At 43.9% G+C, this 18,952-nt stretch overlaps 1 protein-coding gene across 1 annotated transcript in view; it reads right to left on the reverse strand.

Moving 5' to 3' along the window:
* Positions 1 to 18,952, reverse strand: part of LOC137333349 (early endosome antigen 1) — a 586,801-nt gene that overhangs the window by 376,250 nt on the left and 191,599 nt on the right. Inside the window, exon 8 of the mRNA XM_067997503.1 lies at positions 1,249 to 1,395. Within this exon, the coding sequence (XP_067853604.1) occupies positions 1,249 to 1,395 (147 nt within the window). The remainder of the gene's footprint in view (positions 1 to 1,248; positions 1,396 to 18,952) is intronic.

The raw sequence follows: 18,952 nt of genomic DNA on the forward strand, positions 1-18,952 counted from the left end.
TAGTCTTGTGCTGGGTGGTGAAGGAAATGATGGAGGGAAGGAATTGTCAAGAGTGGTGGGGAAGGGGTGAAGGACTACTTCCATGTGTTGTAGAGAGAGAGAGATAAATGAAGAGCAGTACTCACCCTTGATAATCTAGTGAGGTCACTGAAGCACTTCCTGCATCGTATCCAGGTCCTGGGGTTGACTCTCCTGGAGGTGACGACCTCTAAAATCTTTCTCCCTAGCTCGTGTACAGAGTGTTTGGCAACCCTCCTGGCACTGCTGGGGAACAGGAGTTCACACCTCGCCCTCACCTCTTCCACAAGCACCTCCAGGGAGATTTCAGAAAAACTGAGGCTTGAACCTGGGAGCTTGCCTATTATTCATTTCATAGAAGATTCTTCTTCCAGCACCTTGGTAGCAAAAGAATGCAGAAGGGAATGCAACCTCCCTATAAGGGGTGCATTTCAGCTTTAAATAGACTTCTGGCTGACCCCTCGCTCCCCAGAAATGGGCGGGTTTCCCATCGGGTCAGCCAATTTAGTGGGAAACTCACCGGTGAGATTACAATGAGGCCCGGTAGTTAAGGTACCCCGGATCTGTTTTCGGCTGAAGTGGACGAGCTTTAAATTGAAACAAAAACTCACCCGCCCAAAACTGACCCGGAGTTAAAATCGGGTTCATTGTTGCTCTGGAAATGAATGCAAGAAAGTGGCATGATAATGAGTAGCAGTGCATACAGGGAGTAAACTTGCCAGCAAAATAATACTGAAAAGAAATCACAAATAACAAAATGTAAAACTGAAACAAAAATAATTGCAATCTGTGGTGCCTAATGATATGATTTCTTGATCAGCAATTATTTCACTAATAAGGGTATATTAGGTCAAATATTTGTTTTGTTTTGCTACTATACCAACAAAACATTTGTGGATATATAAGAGAATCTAATGCTTCTAATTGTACAAACAAACACGCACACATGAATAATGATAAACTGTTCTTAAAGGCAAACATCATGTGATCTATAGGATAAAGAAAGTAAAAATTCTGGGGGAAAAAGATTACTTTAAATCAAAAGCACAATAGGACAAATTGGAGCATTTTTAAAAATCTGGGCAAAAGGTTTATAAAATCATAATGAACTAACTTTTTTTTTGTAATTGTGTAATCAAAGCATTATGTGCCAATTAATAGATCATAAATTCTATTTTAAGCTTGTAAGATCAAAATACATTTCCTGCTTGCTCTGAACAGAAATCATACCTCTTGTTTCAAGGCTTTGACCTTGCTCTCTAGGTGGTGTATATCCTGCAGCTGATTCAGATTCTCTGAGTCTTTCACAGCCATCTCATTGTGTAGTTCAGTTATGGTGTCCTGTAATTCTTGAATTTTCTGTTCCTTATCAACCAGCTATAATAATCAGAAACAAGTCATTGTAAGCAAAAAAAAATTACATTACCTGGTCTGTAATGTTTGGTGAAAATGCAAGATTTCATCTGGCTGCAAAGCAGCAGACGCAATTTGGAAGACTCTGTTAATTATACCCTTTTATTTCTTTACAATATCTATGTTTTTAAAATACAAGTATCAATTTTTAAATAATATTATCCCATTTGCTACCTTCCTACTTCAATGCTATCCTTCAACAAAAAGAGCACTGTGGTCTAGACCAGGGATTGTTCCTTGGCTGTTGTCAATATTGGTTAACTGAGGTACAGAGTATTAGATTCGCTCCTTGTGGATTCTGTACCACTACCATGAGCTGTTACAATCATTGGTCTGGCTAAGAAATGGAAAATTGGCTCATAGAAGATAACCAAGTTTAAATGTCAGTTGAGACTGAAGAGTGCTCTGATGGGAATCCAATGGTCTACTTGTACAGCGACCATTTTTACAATTTTTATTCACGGAAGCTGTAAAATCCTTGTGACTTATTAGTACTCAGTACAGTCTCAGATCCTTAATGGAGTTACATTAATGAGATCATGCTCCAAATTTCAAGCGAAATAAATAGGTGTCAATATCAACCATGTGAATAATAGCATTATATTACAAGGTTTTTTAAACTAATGGATCTCCCATCCCATGCTCATAGGTAGTCTGAAGCTCAGTTGTCTGGGTTTTCTGCTTGTTTGCTCCCTAGTCCATGATTTTTTACCCCATTATTTTTATATCATTGGCTGGTGAGTACAGAAGTAGAAAATCCTACTTTAGTCTTTAACCTAACCTGTTCCTCTAAGTCCATTGCTCAATTATACATTGTAAGAATCCAGCTAATTGTAGATGTTTGTAAATGCCTAGGATAAAATAGAGGTTATGAGTTTCAAGCTCCAGGCTGGTCAACCTTACCCTCATTTACTTAACTGTTTGCAGGAGAAATTGGCGCACAATGCTCACCAAAGGCAGCCACCAGAGGGGGCATCGCCATCTTGAAACCCCTCATCCCCTTTGAGAACAAGGCCATGCAGCTCACTCACCCATTGTTGTGGCAGATTATTATGTCGGCAGCATCTTGCTGGCATCAAGTTAATAACTGAGTATCTATACTGTCCCCCTGCAGTCCTCTAGTGCACCACACACCCACAACCTTTCATCTCCTTACTATGTCTCCTTAATCCCGAGAGGATAATGCTCATCCATTCTTAGCTCCTGCCATCGTTTCCTGCAGACTCACCACAGTAACAGGGGACATAGCTGGAGGAAGATGATGACGGTGAGGAAGAGAAGAAAACCTGGAGAGTATTTTCATCATCGTAGCAAATGGCGATGAAGATGATGATGAGGAGGATGAGGACCAACCCATTCACCATTTCCAGCTGCTTCACCCAGGAGGAATTAGATAGTGGTAGTGAGGAATTGGCACCGGGTAATTCACGGATCACTAGAGACCTGGAGGAGTGGAAAATGGGGACCCTTACTGAGGAGAAGGGAGCCCATGGCTTCAGAGTTGTGGGCCCAGAAATCATGGGTACTCAACTGAAGGATGTTTGAGGAACATCAAACTTACATGCAAACTCTAAAGACACTCTCCCAGGATATGCAGTAACTGAGAGGTGTGACTCTCGAGTCTACAGCTCTTCTTTGCAGCAACATCTTGAAAGCAACATCTTCCTTGCAGGCACCAATGCAGCAAGTGGTGGCTGCAGTGAAATCCGCAGCTGGTTCCCAGCTAAAAAGTAATCAGGCACCAACCAGTGCCTCCATCTACATGGAAGCACAGGGTCCAGCCTGGAGGCAACAAATGGGAGCACAGCATGGATTGCAGCTTCCAGATTGGGGCAACTGCTGTGTCTCGGGGCTTTCAGAATCTGATACCTCTGCCAGATACTACCATCTCTCAGGACAGCAGCCTTTCTCCTCAGAGCAACATGCCAGTGGAACATGGGAGGTGAGGCCAGGCAGTCAGCAGTGGCTCCATGCCAGAAGCCAGCTGCCATGAGATGAGTGCAACCTCAGTCCCATAAACCTTCTGTACAGCATGAAAAGCCAACCATCCACCGTGATCCTGGCTCTCAGGTAGCATTTAGAAGGAGCACTAGAATAAGAGAAAGGTGCATCTAGGCACCCAAGTGAAGCACGGTATTAGGAAACAGCTCTGACAGCAGGCAAGAGTTGGACCCCTCCAGCTTCCTCGTCGTTCTCTATTCCAGTTATCCGTGACCTCTCCTATGCTAAAGGCCCTCAAATGGTGGTTCCATGTGCTGGCCCTTACTGCAGAGCTAATTTATGCAGGATACAGTTATACAATTATATGCAACATTCTTTCTGGGCTGTGTTGCAAAAAACCTCCAAACCTGTTCAGGCATCTGAATCATTATTTGAGTGCTCAATGAGGGCTCTGGTTGACTCATGGATCTGCAACCAAGTGCGAGTTCCTAAAAGGAATCAAATGTACTGGGGATAGCCCTCATCTCCAAACAGGCAGCCTTTAACTTGCTGTGCAAGGTAAACATTGTGGGGCTGGATGATTGACGCAATATAAAAGCACCATAGTAGCTGCCAGGTAAGCAAGCACAGGCCTGCATGATGTGATCCTGGTCATCACACCAGTTAATAAAATGGAACCATTTGCAATTCTCAAAGGCAGCCATATTGTGTGAAGGAGCCCGCAGGGTGACGTGGGTGAAGTCAATGACGCTCTGGAATTGGGGGAAATCCTGATATCAGTAATAACCCCAGAGCCCTATCCTGCTGCTTTTGTACATCCACGAGAAAAGCAGTGAATGTATTTTCTCTAGCAAACAGGACATCAATCACCTCTTTAATACAAGCATGGACTGCAGACTGACTGATATTGCTGATATCCCCCGTGGCAGCCTGGAAGAAGCAGGAGGCAAAAAAGTTCAGGGCTGCACTGACTTTGACTGCAATAGACGATGCTGTACTAGCTGCAACAGTTGGCTCCAGGTCTTCTTGGAAAATGTCCCACAACTCTGTCACTGACTCTTCTGAGAATCAAAATCTCCTTATGCAATGTTCCGCTAAGAACAGCATGTATATTGTTCTGAGTCTATAAATTGTGGTGGGTAAAGATTACTCCAAGCATACCTCCTCTTCCCCACGAAGGAGACTTCCTAGAAGGAGCCCCCCCCCCCCTCAAGAAGGAACTGCAAAACCTAAAACCCCTTAACAGTTCATAACCGAAAATAGTGACTACAAGCAGTTTTGAATCCTTTAAGGTCAAAATAGCCCACAAGCTATAAGCAAGAAAAATTTTACCAAAAGTTCTATACAGCTCTACCCAAGAACAACTGAACGTCCCTTCAAATAACTTTTGAAATAACTTTCATTGTCTGAAGCACATTAGTGCAGACACCCATCTGAATCCCAATCTGTATCTTGCAGACCTACTGTTTTGTGAATATAACCCCTTGAGAACGAAGTACCATTTTTTGGATACATTACACAAAGTTCCCCGTGGAAATCTCGTAACGTGATAAATCCATTACATTGGGTCTTCTTCCCCTTTACAGTGCCCTGGGATTTTCAGAACTTCAAAGGGTGGACTTCAAAAAACATGTTCAGCAATTTAACTGGTTCACCTTCTTCCTTCTATTGCTACGTTTCCCTAACTGATTATTCAGATTGGCTGTTTTCATAAGTGCTTAGTAGTTTCTCATTGTATATTTCAAACTTCTTCCCTTGCTTTTTATTCATATGTTCCCTACCTCCTCAGTTCAAATTTGTCATTATATAATGCCAGAGTATGAAGCTTGAAGTACGACAGACAGGAAATGCATGCAGGTACAGCAATTTTATAATAGATTTAGAATCTATTCAGATTGTCCAGCATCAAAGTTACTGGATACAATTTTTCACACAGAAAAAGTCACAAACATAGGTAATTAATACACTTGAATAGCAATGAATTTTTTTCTGTCTGTACACAAACAGCTTTATAATTTCTTCCTCATTTATTTATCATCCACACACATTAGAATTTATTTCAATCATTTCATGGAACAAGATTGTAAGATAGGACCCCCTTTAAGAGATTTGCTCATTATAGCCTTGAAAGACTTGTATGAACTCATATTTCTGACTGCTCAGTTCTTTCTATCAATGACTGGCTGTTGCTCTCTAATAGGAAAAGTTCTCACGGTTTTGGTTGCAGAATTGATTGTCAGTTAGCTTTATAGCTAAAACTCTTGTAGTTTCATTGTTGTCTTCCCTTTGAGTTGGTCAAGCTCGGAGTGTCAATATTTTCCGCACCAGAGTATTTCAGTTAAATCGAAGTTTGCTTTCATCTACACATGCACCAGGCTTTATATTTTCTATAATCAATTGAAGGATGTTTCCAGAAACTGATGGTCACCGACAGTCATTTCTGCCTTTCATAAAAGAATGTGAAGTGTCTCTTTACCTTTCCAAAAGGGCACATTAAAAATAACTAAAGCACTAGAAGGTGATCGGATGATAGGATAATTTTGCTCAAAATACAACTTGCAAATGCTGGGATTAAGACTTCAGAACTGAGTGTCATCCAAGTTCAAGCAGCACAACAACTCCAGGCCAGAGAAACACTTGACTAGCAAAGGGAACATCACAGTTAGACACTGGGATGATTCAGATCAATAGGTGGATGCCAAATCCTACTGTGTGGCCAAGAATAAGGCCTGATTATCTTCTGTGACTCTGCCATCATCATTTAGGTCATGGTCTACTCTCATAGAGGACAATAGATTGCACCAATAAAGTGTCAGCACAGACATTTAAGAAAGGACACAATTGCTTTAGAGGCAGTTCAGAGAAGGTTCACTTGACTGATTCCTGGGATGAGGAGGTTATCTTATGAGGAAAGGGTGGACAAGTTGGGCTGTATACATTGGAGTTTAGAAGAATGAGAGGTGATTTTTTTTCCTCGTTCATGGGATGTGGGCGTCGCTGGCAACGCCAGCATTTATTGCCCATCCCTAATTGCCCTTGAGAAGGTGGTGGTGAGTCGCCTTCTTGAACCGCTGCAGTCTGTGTGGTGAAGGTTCCCCTACAGTGTTGTAAGGAAGGGAGTTCCAGGATTTTGAACAAGCGACGAAGAAGGAACGGCGATATATTTTCAAGTGGGGATGGTGTGTGACTTAGAGGGGAATGTGCAGGTGGTGTTGTTCCTATGTGCCTACTGCCCTTGTCCTTCTAGGTGGAAGAGGTCACGGGATTGGGAGGTGCTGTCGAAGAAGCCTTGGCGAGTTGCTGCAATGTATCCTGTGGATGGTACACACTGCAGCCACGGTGCGCCACTGTTGAAGGGAGTGAATGTTTAGGGTGGTGGATGGGGTGCCAATCAAGCGGGCTGCCTTGTCCTGGATGGTGTCGATCTTCTTGAGTATTGTTGGAGCTGCACTCATCCAGGCAAGTGGATAGTATTCCATCAGACTCCTGACTTGTGCCGTATAAATGGTGGAAAGGCTTTGGGGAGTCTGGAGGTGAGTCACTCACCACAGAACACCCAGCCTCTGACCTGCTCTTGTAGCCACAGTATTTATGTGGCTGGTCCAATTAAGTTTCTGGTCAATGGTGACCCCCAGGATGTTGATGGTGGGGGATTCGGTAATGGTAATGTCGTTGAATGTCAAGGGGAGGTGGTTAGACTCTCTTGTTGGAGATGGTCATTGCCTGGCACTTGTCTGGCGCGAATGTTACTTGGCACTTATCAGCCCAAGCCCAGGTCTTGCTGCATGCGGACACGGACAGCTTCATTATCTGAGGGGTTGCGAATGGAACTGAAGACTGTGCAATCATCAGCGAACATCCCCATTTCTGATCTTATGATGGAGGGACGGTCATTGATGAAGCAGCTGAAGATGGTTGGGCCTAAGACACTGCCCTGAGGAATTCCTGCAGGAATATCCTGGGGCTGAGATGATTGGCCTCCAACAACCACTATCATCTTCCTTTGTGCTAGGTACAACTCCAGCCACTGGAGAGTTTTCCCCTGATTCCCAATGACTTCAATTTTACTAGGGCTCCATGGTGCCACTCGGTCAAATCCTGCCTTGATGTCAAGGGCAGTCACTCTCACCTCACCTCTGGAATTCAGCTCTTTTGTCCATGTTTGGACCAAGGCTGTAATGAGGTCTGGAGCCGAGTGGTCCTGGCGGAACCCAAACTGAGCATCGGTGAACAGGTTATTGGTGAGTAAGTGCCGCTTGATAGCACTGTCGACGACACCTTCCAACACTTTGCTGATGATTCAGAGTAGACTGATGGGGCATTAATTGGCCTGATTGGATTTGTCCTGCTTTTTGTGGACAGGACATACCTGGGCAATTTTCCACATTGTTGGGTAGATGCCAGTGTTGTAGCTGTACTGGAACAGTTTGGCTAGAGGCGCAGCTAGTTCTGGAGCACAAGTCTTCAGCACTACAGCCAGGATGTTGTCGGGGCCCATAGCCTTTGTTGTATCCAGTGTACTCAGCCGTTTCTTGATATCACATGGAGGGAATTGAATTGGCTGAAGACTGGCTTCTGTGATGGTGGGGATATCGGGAGGAGGGCGAGGTGGATCCACTCGGCACTTCTGGCTCAAGATGGTTGCAAATGCTTCAGCCTTGTCTTTTGCACTCACGTGCTGGACTCCGCCATCATTGAGGATGGGGATGTTTGCAGAGCCTCCTCCTCCCGTTAGTTGTTTAAATGTCCACCATTCATGACTGGATGCGGCAGGACTGCAGAGCTTTGATCTGATCCGTTGGTTGTGGAATCACTTAGCTCTATCTATAGCATGTTGCTTCCGCTGTTTAGCATGCATGTAGTCCCGTGTTGCAGCTTCACCAGCTTGGTACCTCATTTTTAGGTACGCCTCGTGCTGCTTCTGACATGCTCTTCTACACTCCTCATTGAACCACGGTTGAATCCCTGTCTTGTTAGTAATGGTGGAGTGAGGAATATGCCGGGCCATGAGGTTACAGATTGTGCTGGAATACAATTCTGCTGCTGCTGATGACCCACAGTGCCTCATGGATGCCCAGTTTTGAGCTGCTGGATCTGTTCTGAATCTATCCCATTTAGCACGGTGGTAGTGCCACACAACACGTCGGACGGTGTCATCAGTGTGAAGATGGGACTTCATCTCCACAAGGACTGTGCGGTGGTCACTCCTACCAATACTGTCATGGGCAGATGCATCTGCGACAGGTAGATTGGTGAGGATGAGGTCAAGTAGGTTTTTCCCTCGTGTTGGTTCCCCATTTCTGATCTTATGATGGAGCAGCTGAAGGTGGTTGGGCCGAGGACACTGCCCTGAGGAACTCCTGCAGCAATGTGCTGGGGCTGAGATGATTGGCCTCCAACCATCACTGCCATCTTCCTTTGTGCGAGGTACGACTCCAGCCACTGGAGAGTTTTCCCCTGACTCCCAATGACTTCAGATTTTACTAGGGCTCCTTGGTGCCACACTCGGTCAAATGCTGCCTTGATGTCAAGGGCAGTCACTCTCACCTCACCTCTGGAATTCAGCTCTTTTGTCCATGTTTGGACCAAGGCTGTAATGAGGTCTGGAGCCGAGTGGTCCTGGCGGAACCCAAACTGAGCATCGGTGAGCAGGTTATTGGTGAGTAAGTGCTGCTTGGTAGCGTTGTCGACGAAACCTTCCGTCACTTTGCTGATGATTGAGAGTAGACAGATGGGGCGGTAATTGGCCGGATTGAATTTGTCCTGCTTTTTGTGGACAGGACATAGCTGGGCAATTTTCCACATTGTCAGGTAGATGCCAGTGTTGTCGCTGTACTGGAACAGTTTGGCTAGAGGCGCAGCTAGTCCTGGAGCATAAGTCTTCAGCACTACAGCTGTTCCAGTACAGCTACAACACTGGCATCTACCCAACAATGTGGAAAATTGCCCAGGTATGTCCTGTCCACAAAAAGCAGGACAAATCCAATCTGGCTAATTACCGCCCCATCAGTCTACTCTCAATCATTAGCAAAATGATGGAAGGTTCGTCGACAGTGCTATCAAGCGGCACTTACTCACCAATAACCTGCTCACCGATGCTCAGTTTGGGTTCCGCCAAGACCACTCGCCTCCAGACCTCATTACAGCCTTGGTTCAAACATGGACAAAAGAGCTGAATTCCAGAGGTGAGGTGAGAGTGACTGCCCTTGACATGACGATCCGGATTCTTTCCCCTCAGTCTGGTTCAGTAAAAACTGAAGTCGAATACATTTTAAAGTTCAACACAACTTTAATAGCAGGGTTCTTAGTCTGCAGCATTGATTTGGACTCCTGATAGAGTCCCTCTATGCTGGCAGAGCAAGAACAAGAAACATACAGAAATCCACACGTTTTTATACAAATCAATAGGGTTGGAACATACTCAACGAGGGTCAACACCAATCATAAGCCGGGCATAGGTTGCCATGCGAGGTTACATTATTTCCGGCCAATCATAAATCGTCCATGTGCTGATCATGCTGCTGTTAGACATCAAAGGGGATACTTCCTCACCTTCCAACTTGGAATGTTCTTCCCTGTTCCTTCTGTTCCTTAGCTCCCAACCTGGAATGTCTTTCAACTTTGGCTAAGCTCGTTACCTATATTGATCTGCCATAAACATGGAGACACGGGCATGAATTTTACATGGAGGCGGGAAGGGAACGGGGGGTGGGATGTGGGGCTAATCGGACGCAAAACCTAAAAGTAAAGGGGGGGGGGGAGGGGGAGCCATGGAGGACATCGTGGGCTGGGAGATGATCAGGTCGCCAGAAGATCGGAGGTGTGGAGGGGTCTCGGCCATCGGGGTGGGGGGGGGGGGGGGGAGGAGGGAAGGGGGTCAACCAATCGCGCCAGGTGAACTTGTTGGGCCTGGATGAAGCACTCCTGCTCCTCAGGGCCCATGTGCAGTGCAATAAACGCACTCACCTCATGGACCCAGCCCTTCTCGCCTGCTTTCGTGAATCAGAAACGATGGGAAACCCAAACGGATAAGGTTAAATTCGTTTTACATTTCTAATACACAAAAAATTAACCGCCTCAACTATCGCAATGAGATACATTGACTCTTTAAGTGTCAGCCCGCCGGCTTTCAGGGGGGACGGGACATCCTGGTTTCTGTTGCGCATGTGCGCACATCCTAACGCGTCTGGGTTAACCCCGGAACTAGACACATTGGAGCCGGGATGCAGTCCTGCTGAAGAATTCCACAATTTTTATGACCCACCCGTCCCCAGCCCACTCGCTCTTGGGGGTTAAAATTACCCCCCATGTGTCCAATCTCAAATATGAGGAAAGAAGAATTAAAGCTAACCCATATAATGATGTATAAAGGCCACAGAAACAAAAACCATATGTTACAGGATCAAAATCTCTTCAAGAGATAGCCACCCTTTTTAATTTCCCATTAGAGTGATTTAAAAAATAAACTCAAGCAGACAGGTTTCTTTCATTAAATTGCCTAAAATAATTTTAAATTGTGGGGCATTGCAGCTACAAAGTGAATCTACATTTCTGCCTCCCTGGTAAGCTATTCCATCCTCTGCATGAAGAAGTTATATCTTAACTATGTATTCACCTGTTCTTGTCTAAGCTTGACTTCACTGGGTAATTTTGACTTTGTACGAGTGTAAAACGCGCTTCGGTGACCCGTTTTACATCTCTCCCAATTTTTATTTCAAATTAGGAGAGATGTAAAACATTCTGCCGATTTGCTATCACTTGTTTTAAATTATCGCACAAAGTCAAAATTACCCATTATGTCCTTTGTCATAGAGTTTGCGTCAATACTTAAGATCTCTCAAGGTCCACTTTATTTCCTATCAGGTCTCAAATACTTCAATAAGATCTAAATTCCCTTTTTCCAATGTAAACATCCGTTGTGCCTGTTATGAGGAAAATCTACAGGTACTCCAAAACATCAAATTTTTAATATATTAAAAATGTTACATAGGGTGAATATTTCTTGTCCACAAACATTAAATGCTATTGTCATAGTTAATGGTCATGTTTTTGTGCCAACTTTTCAAATTGTAAATTCCTATGTCCACGTTTCACATTCAATTTTGTTATGTCAACCATCACTGGACATGATGTAAGTACAGGCACTGGCCATTAGGTAGCACTGTATCCCCTTCCCTGATATTTCCAGGCCCTTGCTATCCCTCTCCTCTCACTGCTTACAGATTCCAGGGGCATGATTTTAGCATGGAGCCGGGAACTGAGCGGGTGGGAAACCCGAAAGTTAAGTGAGTGTGCTGGAATCTGCAATAGCAACTCAATTGAAGGCAACTGATTTTACTTCCGGGTTTGAATGTTGGTTTTTTGGGGGGTTTTGACAATTCTCATCATTATTTTTTCCAGAATTCAAGTTCACAACTTTGTACTTAAACTCACAATCAACGGATTGCTAATCGAAGACCACAACCCCCTATTTTGCTATACTCTGACCGAAAAATTGAGAGGGTGGCAGGAAGTGTAATAAAATGAGGTGCTGGACAATTACTGAACAACACTGCTTTAGTGAGTTCTAAGTCTGTGTCTGGCAGCAGATTATCTTACTCATTTGCTTGATACTAATTTGTGCACAACCTCGAACAGAAAACCTGCTTTTTAACTGTGCATCTGATCTGTATTTGGAGGAAAAACAGCTGCCTTATCTGTAGGGTTCAGTTGGGAAAAAAATTACAAGGAAGCAAAATGAAAATTTAGTGCCCTGCAATGTGAAGATTTCTGACCAAAAAAAATGCTAGGTGTCCATGAAGTTTAGATTAGATTCAGAATTCTGCTTTGCTCAGATAAGCAGTGTTGAAAAAGACAGGAGAGTGGAACTTCCGTTATCTGCACTCCAGTTATCTGCCTGCCCAATTATCGACCAGAATTCTCATGGACAAACGTGAGATGTTAGGTTATTATGCAGCCTGCTCATATTTCATTAGTTATGTGTTCTCTGTTAAATTTCTATTAAATAAAAACTACAATTTTTTTTTACTTTGTATTGTTTGCATCCCTCCCCATCACTAGGGTATTGCTATGCAAGATAAAAATTTGTGGTCATTCAATTATCCACCGGTTTCTATTATCCATGCCGGTTTGCATCAGGCTGCATGAGGAAGAGGGCATGAGGAGCTGGCTGCAGATTCAGGCCAGGAATAAGGAGCATATACCAGGGTGAGCAGGAAAGCAGCAATTTGATGATCAGTGCAGTATAAGTAACATCCATATTTTGAACTTTCAAACAGCACCAGCACTTGCATTAAAAGATGAAAAGCATAACGGATGTCTCTGGCATTTATTTCCAGGTGCATATGGGAAATGTGGTGGATTCAGTCTCAGGGCCACTACTGAGGGAAGACTCAGCTGAGAAAAAAAGGACCTTTAGGAACTCTGATGTGGAAAGTAGATTTATTAGAGCAGATACGACAAGAGAAGGACAAAATTAGAGAAAGGGATGAAGTATTTACTGGAAGTGGGGTGGGAAGAAACACAATCCAAATAGTTGTTTGAGTCCGAGCTTGTAATAAATATCTATGGAAAGCCTATTGCCAAAGATGGAGAGAGAGAGCCAGAAAAAGGGAAGAGATGGATCACACAAAGGCAAATAACGGATGAGAATGGGAAACATATTTGGAGTACTATAATTTATATTAGCAAAAGAGCCAAATTGCGAGAACATTTTATGATTCTTTCAAGTAACTTGACTGCAGAATATTCCAATATTTCAGATTTTGTCATCATTCTTAAAAATGTAAGCACATACTCAAGATTGATTCAGGATGTTAACAATTGATTATTTTCTGTATATTTAATTTAATTTAGTAACGGCTGGAAGAGTGAATAGAGACCCAACACAAACAACACTCAGCCAATCGTTTGCCTGATAGAAATGAGAGACCAGCTGCAATCCCCGAGCTTTTCTAGAGATGTGTCAATCACAGGTTTAAAGAGCCAAATCAACTTATGCATGACTCTCTCCTCTGCTTCACTGGCAAGTTTGAGAAGCCATGGGAAACCCGTGCAGGTATGGTAAAATTAGTTTCAGGTTCAGAATCCACAAAAAATGACCTACCATAGTAACCCGAAAGTGGGTGTATTGGATCAGAGTTGCTGTCCTGCTTCTAAAATCACAATTTTGATGACCCACCTGCCCTCAGCCCACCCGTTCTTTGGGGTTAAAATGACCTCCCAGGAGTCAACCAGTGAGCCAAATCTCACATTCCAACCCCAGTTATGCTAAACTTCAGGTTCACCTTCCATAGTTCTGCCAAATGTAAACAATTTTACAACACCAAGTTATAGTCCAGCAATTTTATTTTAAATTCACAAGCTTTCGGAGGCTTCCCCCTTCGTCAGGTGAACGATGTGAAATGAAAAGTTCTGCCAAAGCCTAGGTTCGGTCTCTAAATTGAGGTCATATTAAAGGACCTCCTTAACTGTTAAATTCCAGGCCCTCTACCTCTGTTCTGCCCAACCCCAGGACCATTCCTAGTGTTACCAAACTTCAGGACTGCACCCATTGCAACCAAAGCACAGGACATGTCCCAAGTACAGTTTCCCAATACCAGTCAGGAGGCCCATTGTTCCTCCTACTTAACCGTCTAAATCTACAATGGCATTTTTACATCCATTCCAGAGAACTTTTTTTCATTCAAAGTTAACATTAGATAGGACTGAAGTACTTTAATAAATCTGCAATACATGTCCAATTGTTTAAAAATTGCTTTAAAATTGCTGCATTTGTCAGAGGTGTGTTGATTTTTTTCTCATAAGATACTGTATTAATTACTTTCTCCACTTGCTCTCCCACTTCCCGAGTTACGCACCAATTCCAATTTAGATGGTAAGTAGCAACCAAGTCCCAGCCATCTATTCACGAATACAAATAGATTAGCAGTGCTTGGGACGGGCACATTTATCCCCGTGTTAAGGGGAAGGTTGGGATACGATGCCGAAGTTGCAATCTGATTCTCCCTCATTGCCTCCCTATGGCGAAAGATCTGGAAAATATTCAGGCCCTCCCTCAGAGAGGTTGAGATTGAGGACTCAGCACGAGGCAATTTGTGCATACTTGTGTTCCATTGGCCCATGGCACAATGATAATGGAGCTCAAATCACCATACCACTGCCCCTTTTACTAGCACAGTTTACAATGTTTTTATCATTTCTCAATGTAAACTTGATTTTACACTTAACTGTCATTAATACAACAGAACCATAGAACCACAATAGTTTACAGCACAGGAGGCCATTCAGCTTATTACGTCTGTGCTGGCTCTTTGCTGCAACAGTGGCTGTCTTGCTCTCTCTACAGTCATATATCCTCCCCTGCTTCAAATATTTATGTAAGACTTTGCTTAAAAGATACAACAATCTCTGCCTCAACTATTGCCTGTGGCAAAATATTCCATACTTTAACAGCTCTCTATGCAAAGAAATTTCTCCTCACTTCACTCTCTTAGTCGCAAATTTAAATTAATAACCCTTTGCCACTGACTCCCAACGAGAAGAAATACTCTTCTCCTGTACACCCAAACATTATTTTAAAACCTCCATTAAATCTCCTCTTAACATCATCTGTTCAAGTGGAAATAATTCTAGTACCTCATCTCCTCATAACTATAGTTTCTCATCTGTGGTATCATCCTGGTGAATCCACACTGTGTGTGCTCTATTAGCTTTAATGTTTTTTCTACAATGGGGTACCCAAAACTGCACATAGTACTGTAATTGAGGCCCAACCATTACCCTGCGCAAATTTATTATAACTTCTTTGCTCTGGCACTCCATGTCCCCATTTATAAAACCGCAAATATAATTGACTTTTTTAAAAATCGCTTTATCTACCTGTATTCACACTTTCAAGGAATTATGTATTTGAATCTTCTTCACCCTTTAGCATCTTCCCATTGATTGTATACTCCCATTCCATGTTTTACCTCCCAAAATGTATTACCTGATACGTATCCACATTAACGTGTGTTCCACCTGGCTGCCCATTCTGTTAACTTGTCTATGTCTGAAGTCTTACAGTCCTCCTCACTGTTTTCAAACCCCCTGCTTTTGCACAAATTTCAAGATTGTGCTTCCTATGCCCTAGTCCAAATCATATCTATATATATATATATATATATATATAAATATACACACACGCGCACCAAAAACAAAAGTGGATCCAGCACTGACCACTGTGATAGCTCACTCCCAATCCTTCTCCAATCTGCATACCTACTAACTCTAACCCTTTGTTGCTGTTCATCAACCAACTTTCGATCAATGCTGCTACATTCCTTTTTATAATACAAACCTGAATAATTGGAACAAGCTTCCTGTGAGGTGTTCCATTGGCTACTCTGGTCCCATGGCACAATTTGAATTTTGGACGATGGAAAAATTATGGTCACAGCCTCTGTTATCACCTCTCTGACTTTCTTCACAGCCTTGTGTGCAGGCCATCATAACCTGGTGACATATCTACTTTGAATTCTGCCAATATTTTCTGAACCAATTCCTTTTCCATGGTTATATCTAACAACTATTTCACATCTTACTCTATAGACCTATAAAATCACTAATACAATCATTTATAAAAACTGACAGTAGTATTTATTGACCGTTGCTATATCTACTCGATTCCCCATTTCATCCGGGGGCAGTTCTACCCTATCTGTAATTATTTGTTTACTCTCAATCAGCTCATAGAATCCCTTTCTATTTCCTTTTATATCATTGGATAATAGCAAACACATATCATAATAGGTACAGCACAGGAGGAGGCCATTCAGTACATCGCACCTCTGCCAGCTCTTTGAAAGCGCTATTTAATTAGTCCCATTCCATGGTTACAGCCTGCCAATCTGAAAATGACCTGTTTATCCCTACTTGCTGTTTTCTGTCCGTTAACCAATCCTAATGGAATCCACGCAAATATATTACCTCCAACCCCATGAGCCCTTATCTTATAAGGAGTAACATCTTTTTTTTTCCATTCATTCATGGGATGTGGGCGTCGCTGGCAAGGCCAGCATTTATTGCCCATCCCTAATTGCCCTTGAGAAGGTAGTGGTGAGCTGCCTTCTTGAACCGCTGCAGTCCGTGTGGTGAAGGTTCTCCCACAGTGCTGTTAAGAAGGGAGTTCCAGGATTTTGACCCAGCAACGATGAAGAAACGGCGATATATTTCCAAGTCGGGATGGTGGGTGACTTGGAGGGGAACGTGCCGGTGTTGTTGTTCCCATGTGCCTGCTGCCCTTGTCCTTCTAGGTGGTAGAGTTCGCGAGTTTGGGAGGTGCTATTGAAGAAGCCTTGGCGAGTTGCTGCAGTGCTTCCTGTGGATGGTACACACTGCAGCCACTGTGCGCCCGTGGTGAAGGGAGTGGATGTTTAGGGTGGTGGATGGGGTGCCAATCAATTGGGCTGCTTTGTCCTGGATAGTGTTAAGCTTCTTGAGTGTTGTTGGAGCTGCACTCATCCAGGCAAGTGGAGAGTATTCCATCACACTCCTGACTTGTGCCTTGTAGATGGTGGAAAGACTTTGGGGAGTCAGGAGGTGAGTCACTCGCCGCAGAATACCCAGCCTCTGACCCGCTCTTGTAGCCACAGTATTTATATGGCTAGTCCAGTTAAGTTTCTGGTCAATGGTGACCCCCAGAATGTTGATGGTGGGGGATTCAGCGATGGTGATGCCGTTGAATGTCAAGGGGAGGTGGTTAGGCTCTCTCTTGTTGGAGATGGTCATTGCCTGACACTTGTCTGGCGTGAATGTTACTTTCCACTTATGAGCCCAAGCCTGGATGTTGTCCAGGTCTTGCTGCATGCGGGCTCGGACTGCTTCATTATCTGAGGGGTGGCAAATGGAACGGAACACTGTGCAATCATCAGCGAGCATCCCCATTTCTGACCTTATGATGGAGGGAAGGTCATTGATGAAGCAGCTGAAGGTGGTTGGGCCGAGGACACTGCCCTGAGGAACACCTGCAGCAATGACCTGGGGCTCCATGGGATGATTGGCCTCCAACAACCACTACCATCTTCCTTTGTACTAGGTATGACTCCAGCCACTGAAGAGTTTTCCCCGATTCCCATTGACTTCAATTTTACTAGGGCTCCTTGGTGCCACACTCGGTCAAATGCAGCCTTGATGTCAAGGGCAGTCACTCTCACCTCACCTCTGGAATTCAGCTCTTTTGTCCATGTTTGGACCAACGCTGTAATGAGGTCTGGAGCCGAGTGGTCCTGGCGGAACCCAAACTGAGCATCGGTGAGCAGGTTATTGGTGAGTAAGTGCCGCTTGATAGCACTGTCGATGACACCTTCCATCGCTTTGCTGATGATTGAGAGTAGACTGATGGGGCAGTAATTGGCCGGATTGGATTTGTCCTGCTTTTTGTGGACAGGACATTCCTGGGCAATTTTCCACATTGTTGGGTAGATGGCAGTGTTGTAGCTGTACTGCAACAGTTTGGCTAGAGGCGCGGCTAGTTCTGGAGCACAAGACTTCAGTACTACAGCTGGGATGTTGTCGGGGCCCATAGCCTTTGCTGTATCCAGTGCACTCAGCCGTTTCTTGATATCACGTGGAGTGAATCAAATTGGCTGAAGACTGGCTTCTGTGATGGTGGGGATACAAGGCACAAGTCAGGAAAGGATGCCCTGGAGCATGGTACATTGGCGAGACCATGCAGACACTGCGACAACGGATGAATGGACACCGCGCAACAATCGCCAGACAGGAGGGTTCCCTCCCAGTCGGGGAACACTTCAGCAGTCAAGGATATTCAGCCACCGATCTTCGGGTAAGCATTCTCCAAGGCGGCCTTCGAGGCACACGACAACGCAAAATCGTTGAGCAGAAATTGATAGCCAAGTTTCGCACCCATGAGGACGGCCTCAACCGGGATCTTGGGTTCATGTCACGCTACACGTAACCCCACCAGCAGAAAAAAAAGTTATCTTTTTAATACAACTGGACATTCTCGCTCTCTCTCTCTCTCTCTGCCTTTCGGGTCTCTTTCTCTCTTTGTCTGTGTAATTTGACCCATTGTGTATTCAGTATACTGGGACCTACTGTTTTCCGTGGCTAACCTGTCTGAACACCAACGACACCTTTGATTTCCAGCCTAATATAAGATATGCGATTTGAGAACCTCTCATTCACTCACTCACCTGACGAAGGAGATAATCTCCAAAAGCTTGTGATTTTCAAATAAAACTGTTGGACTATAACCTGGTGTTGTAAGATTCCTTACATTTGTCCACCCCAGTCCATCACCGGCATCTCCACATCATTCTGTTTTGTAGCCAGCTTGCTATCCATTCTGCTACTTGTCCCTTGACTCCACATGCTCTGGCCTTAGTCATGAGTCAGCAATATAAAGAAAGGCAATGTTCAGTGAGATATGAAGAGATCTGGCTCAAATTAACCTTTTTCAAATTCCTTTTAGTTTTTCTGATTTCACCTTCCCACTACATTTTCCAAATTTTTCATGCTTTCCTTCAGTATCGTTAGCCCTAGCTTTATCCATTTTAAGTTTTGGTTTAGTTTTAAT

This window comes from Heptranchias perlo, chromosome 16 (assembly GCF_035084215.1).
Source record: "Heptranchias perlo isolate sHepPer1 chromosome 16, sHepPer1.hap1, whole genome shotgun sequence".
NCBI classification, from domain to species: domain Eukaryota; kingdom Metazoa; phylum Chordata; class Chondrichthyes; order Hexanchiformes; family Hexanchidae; genus Heptranchias; species Heptranchias perlo.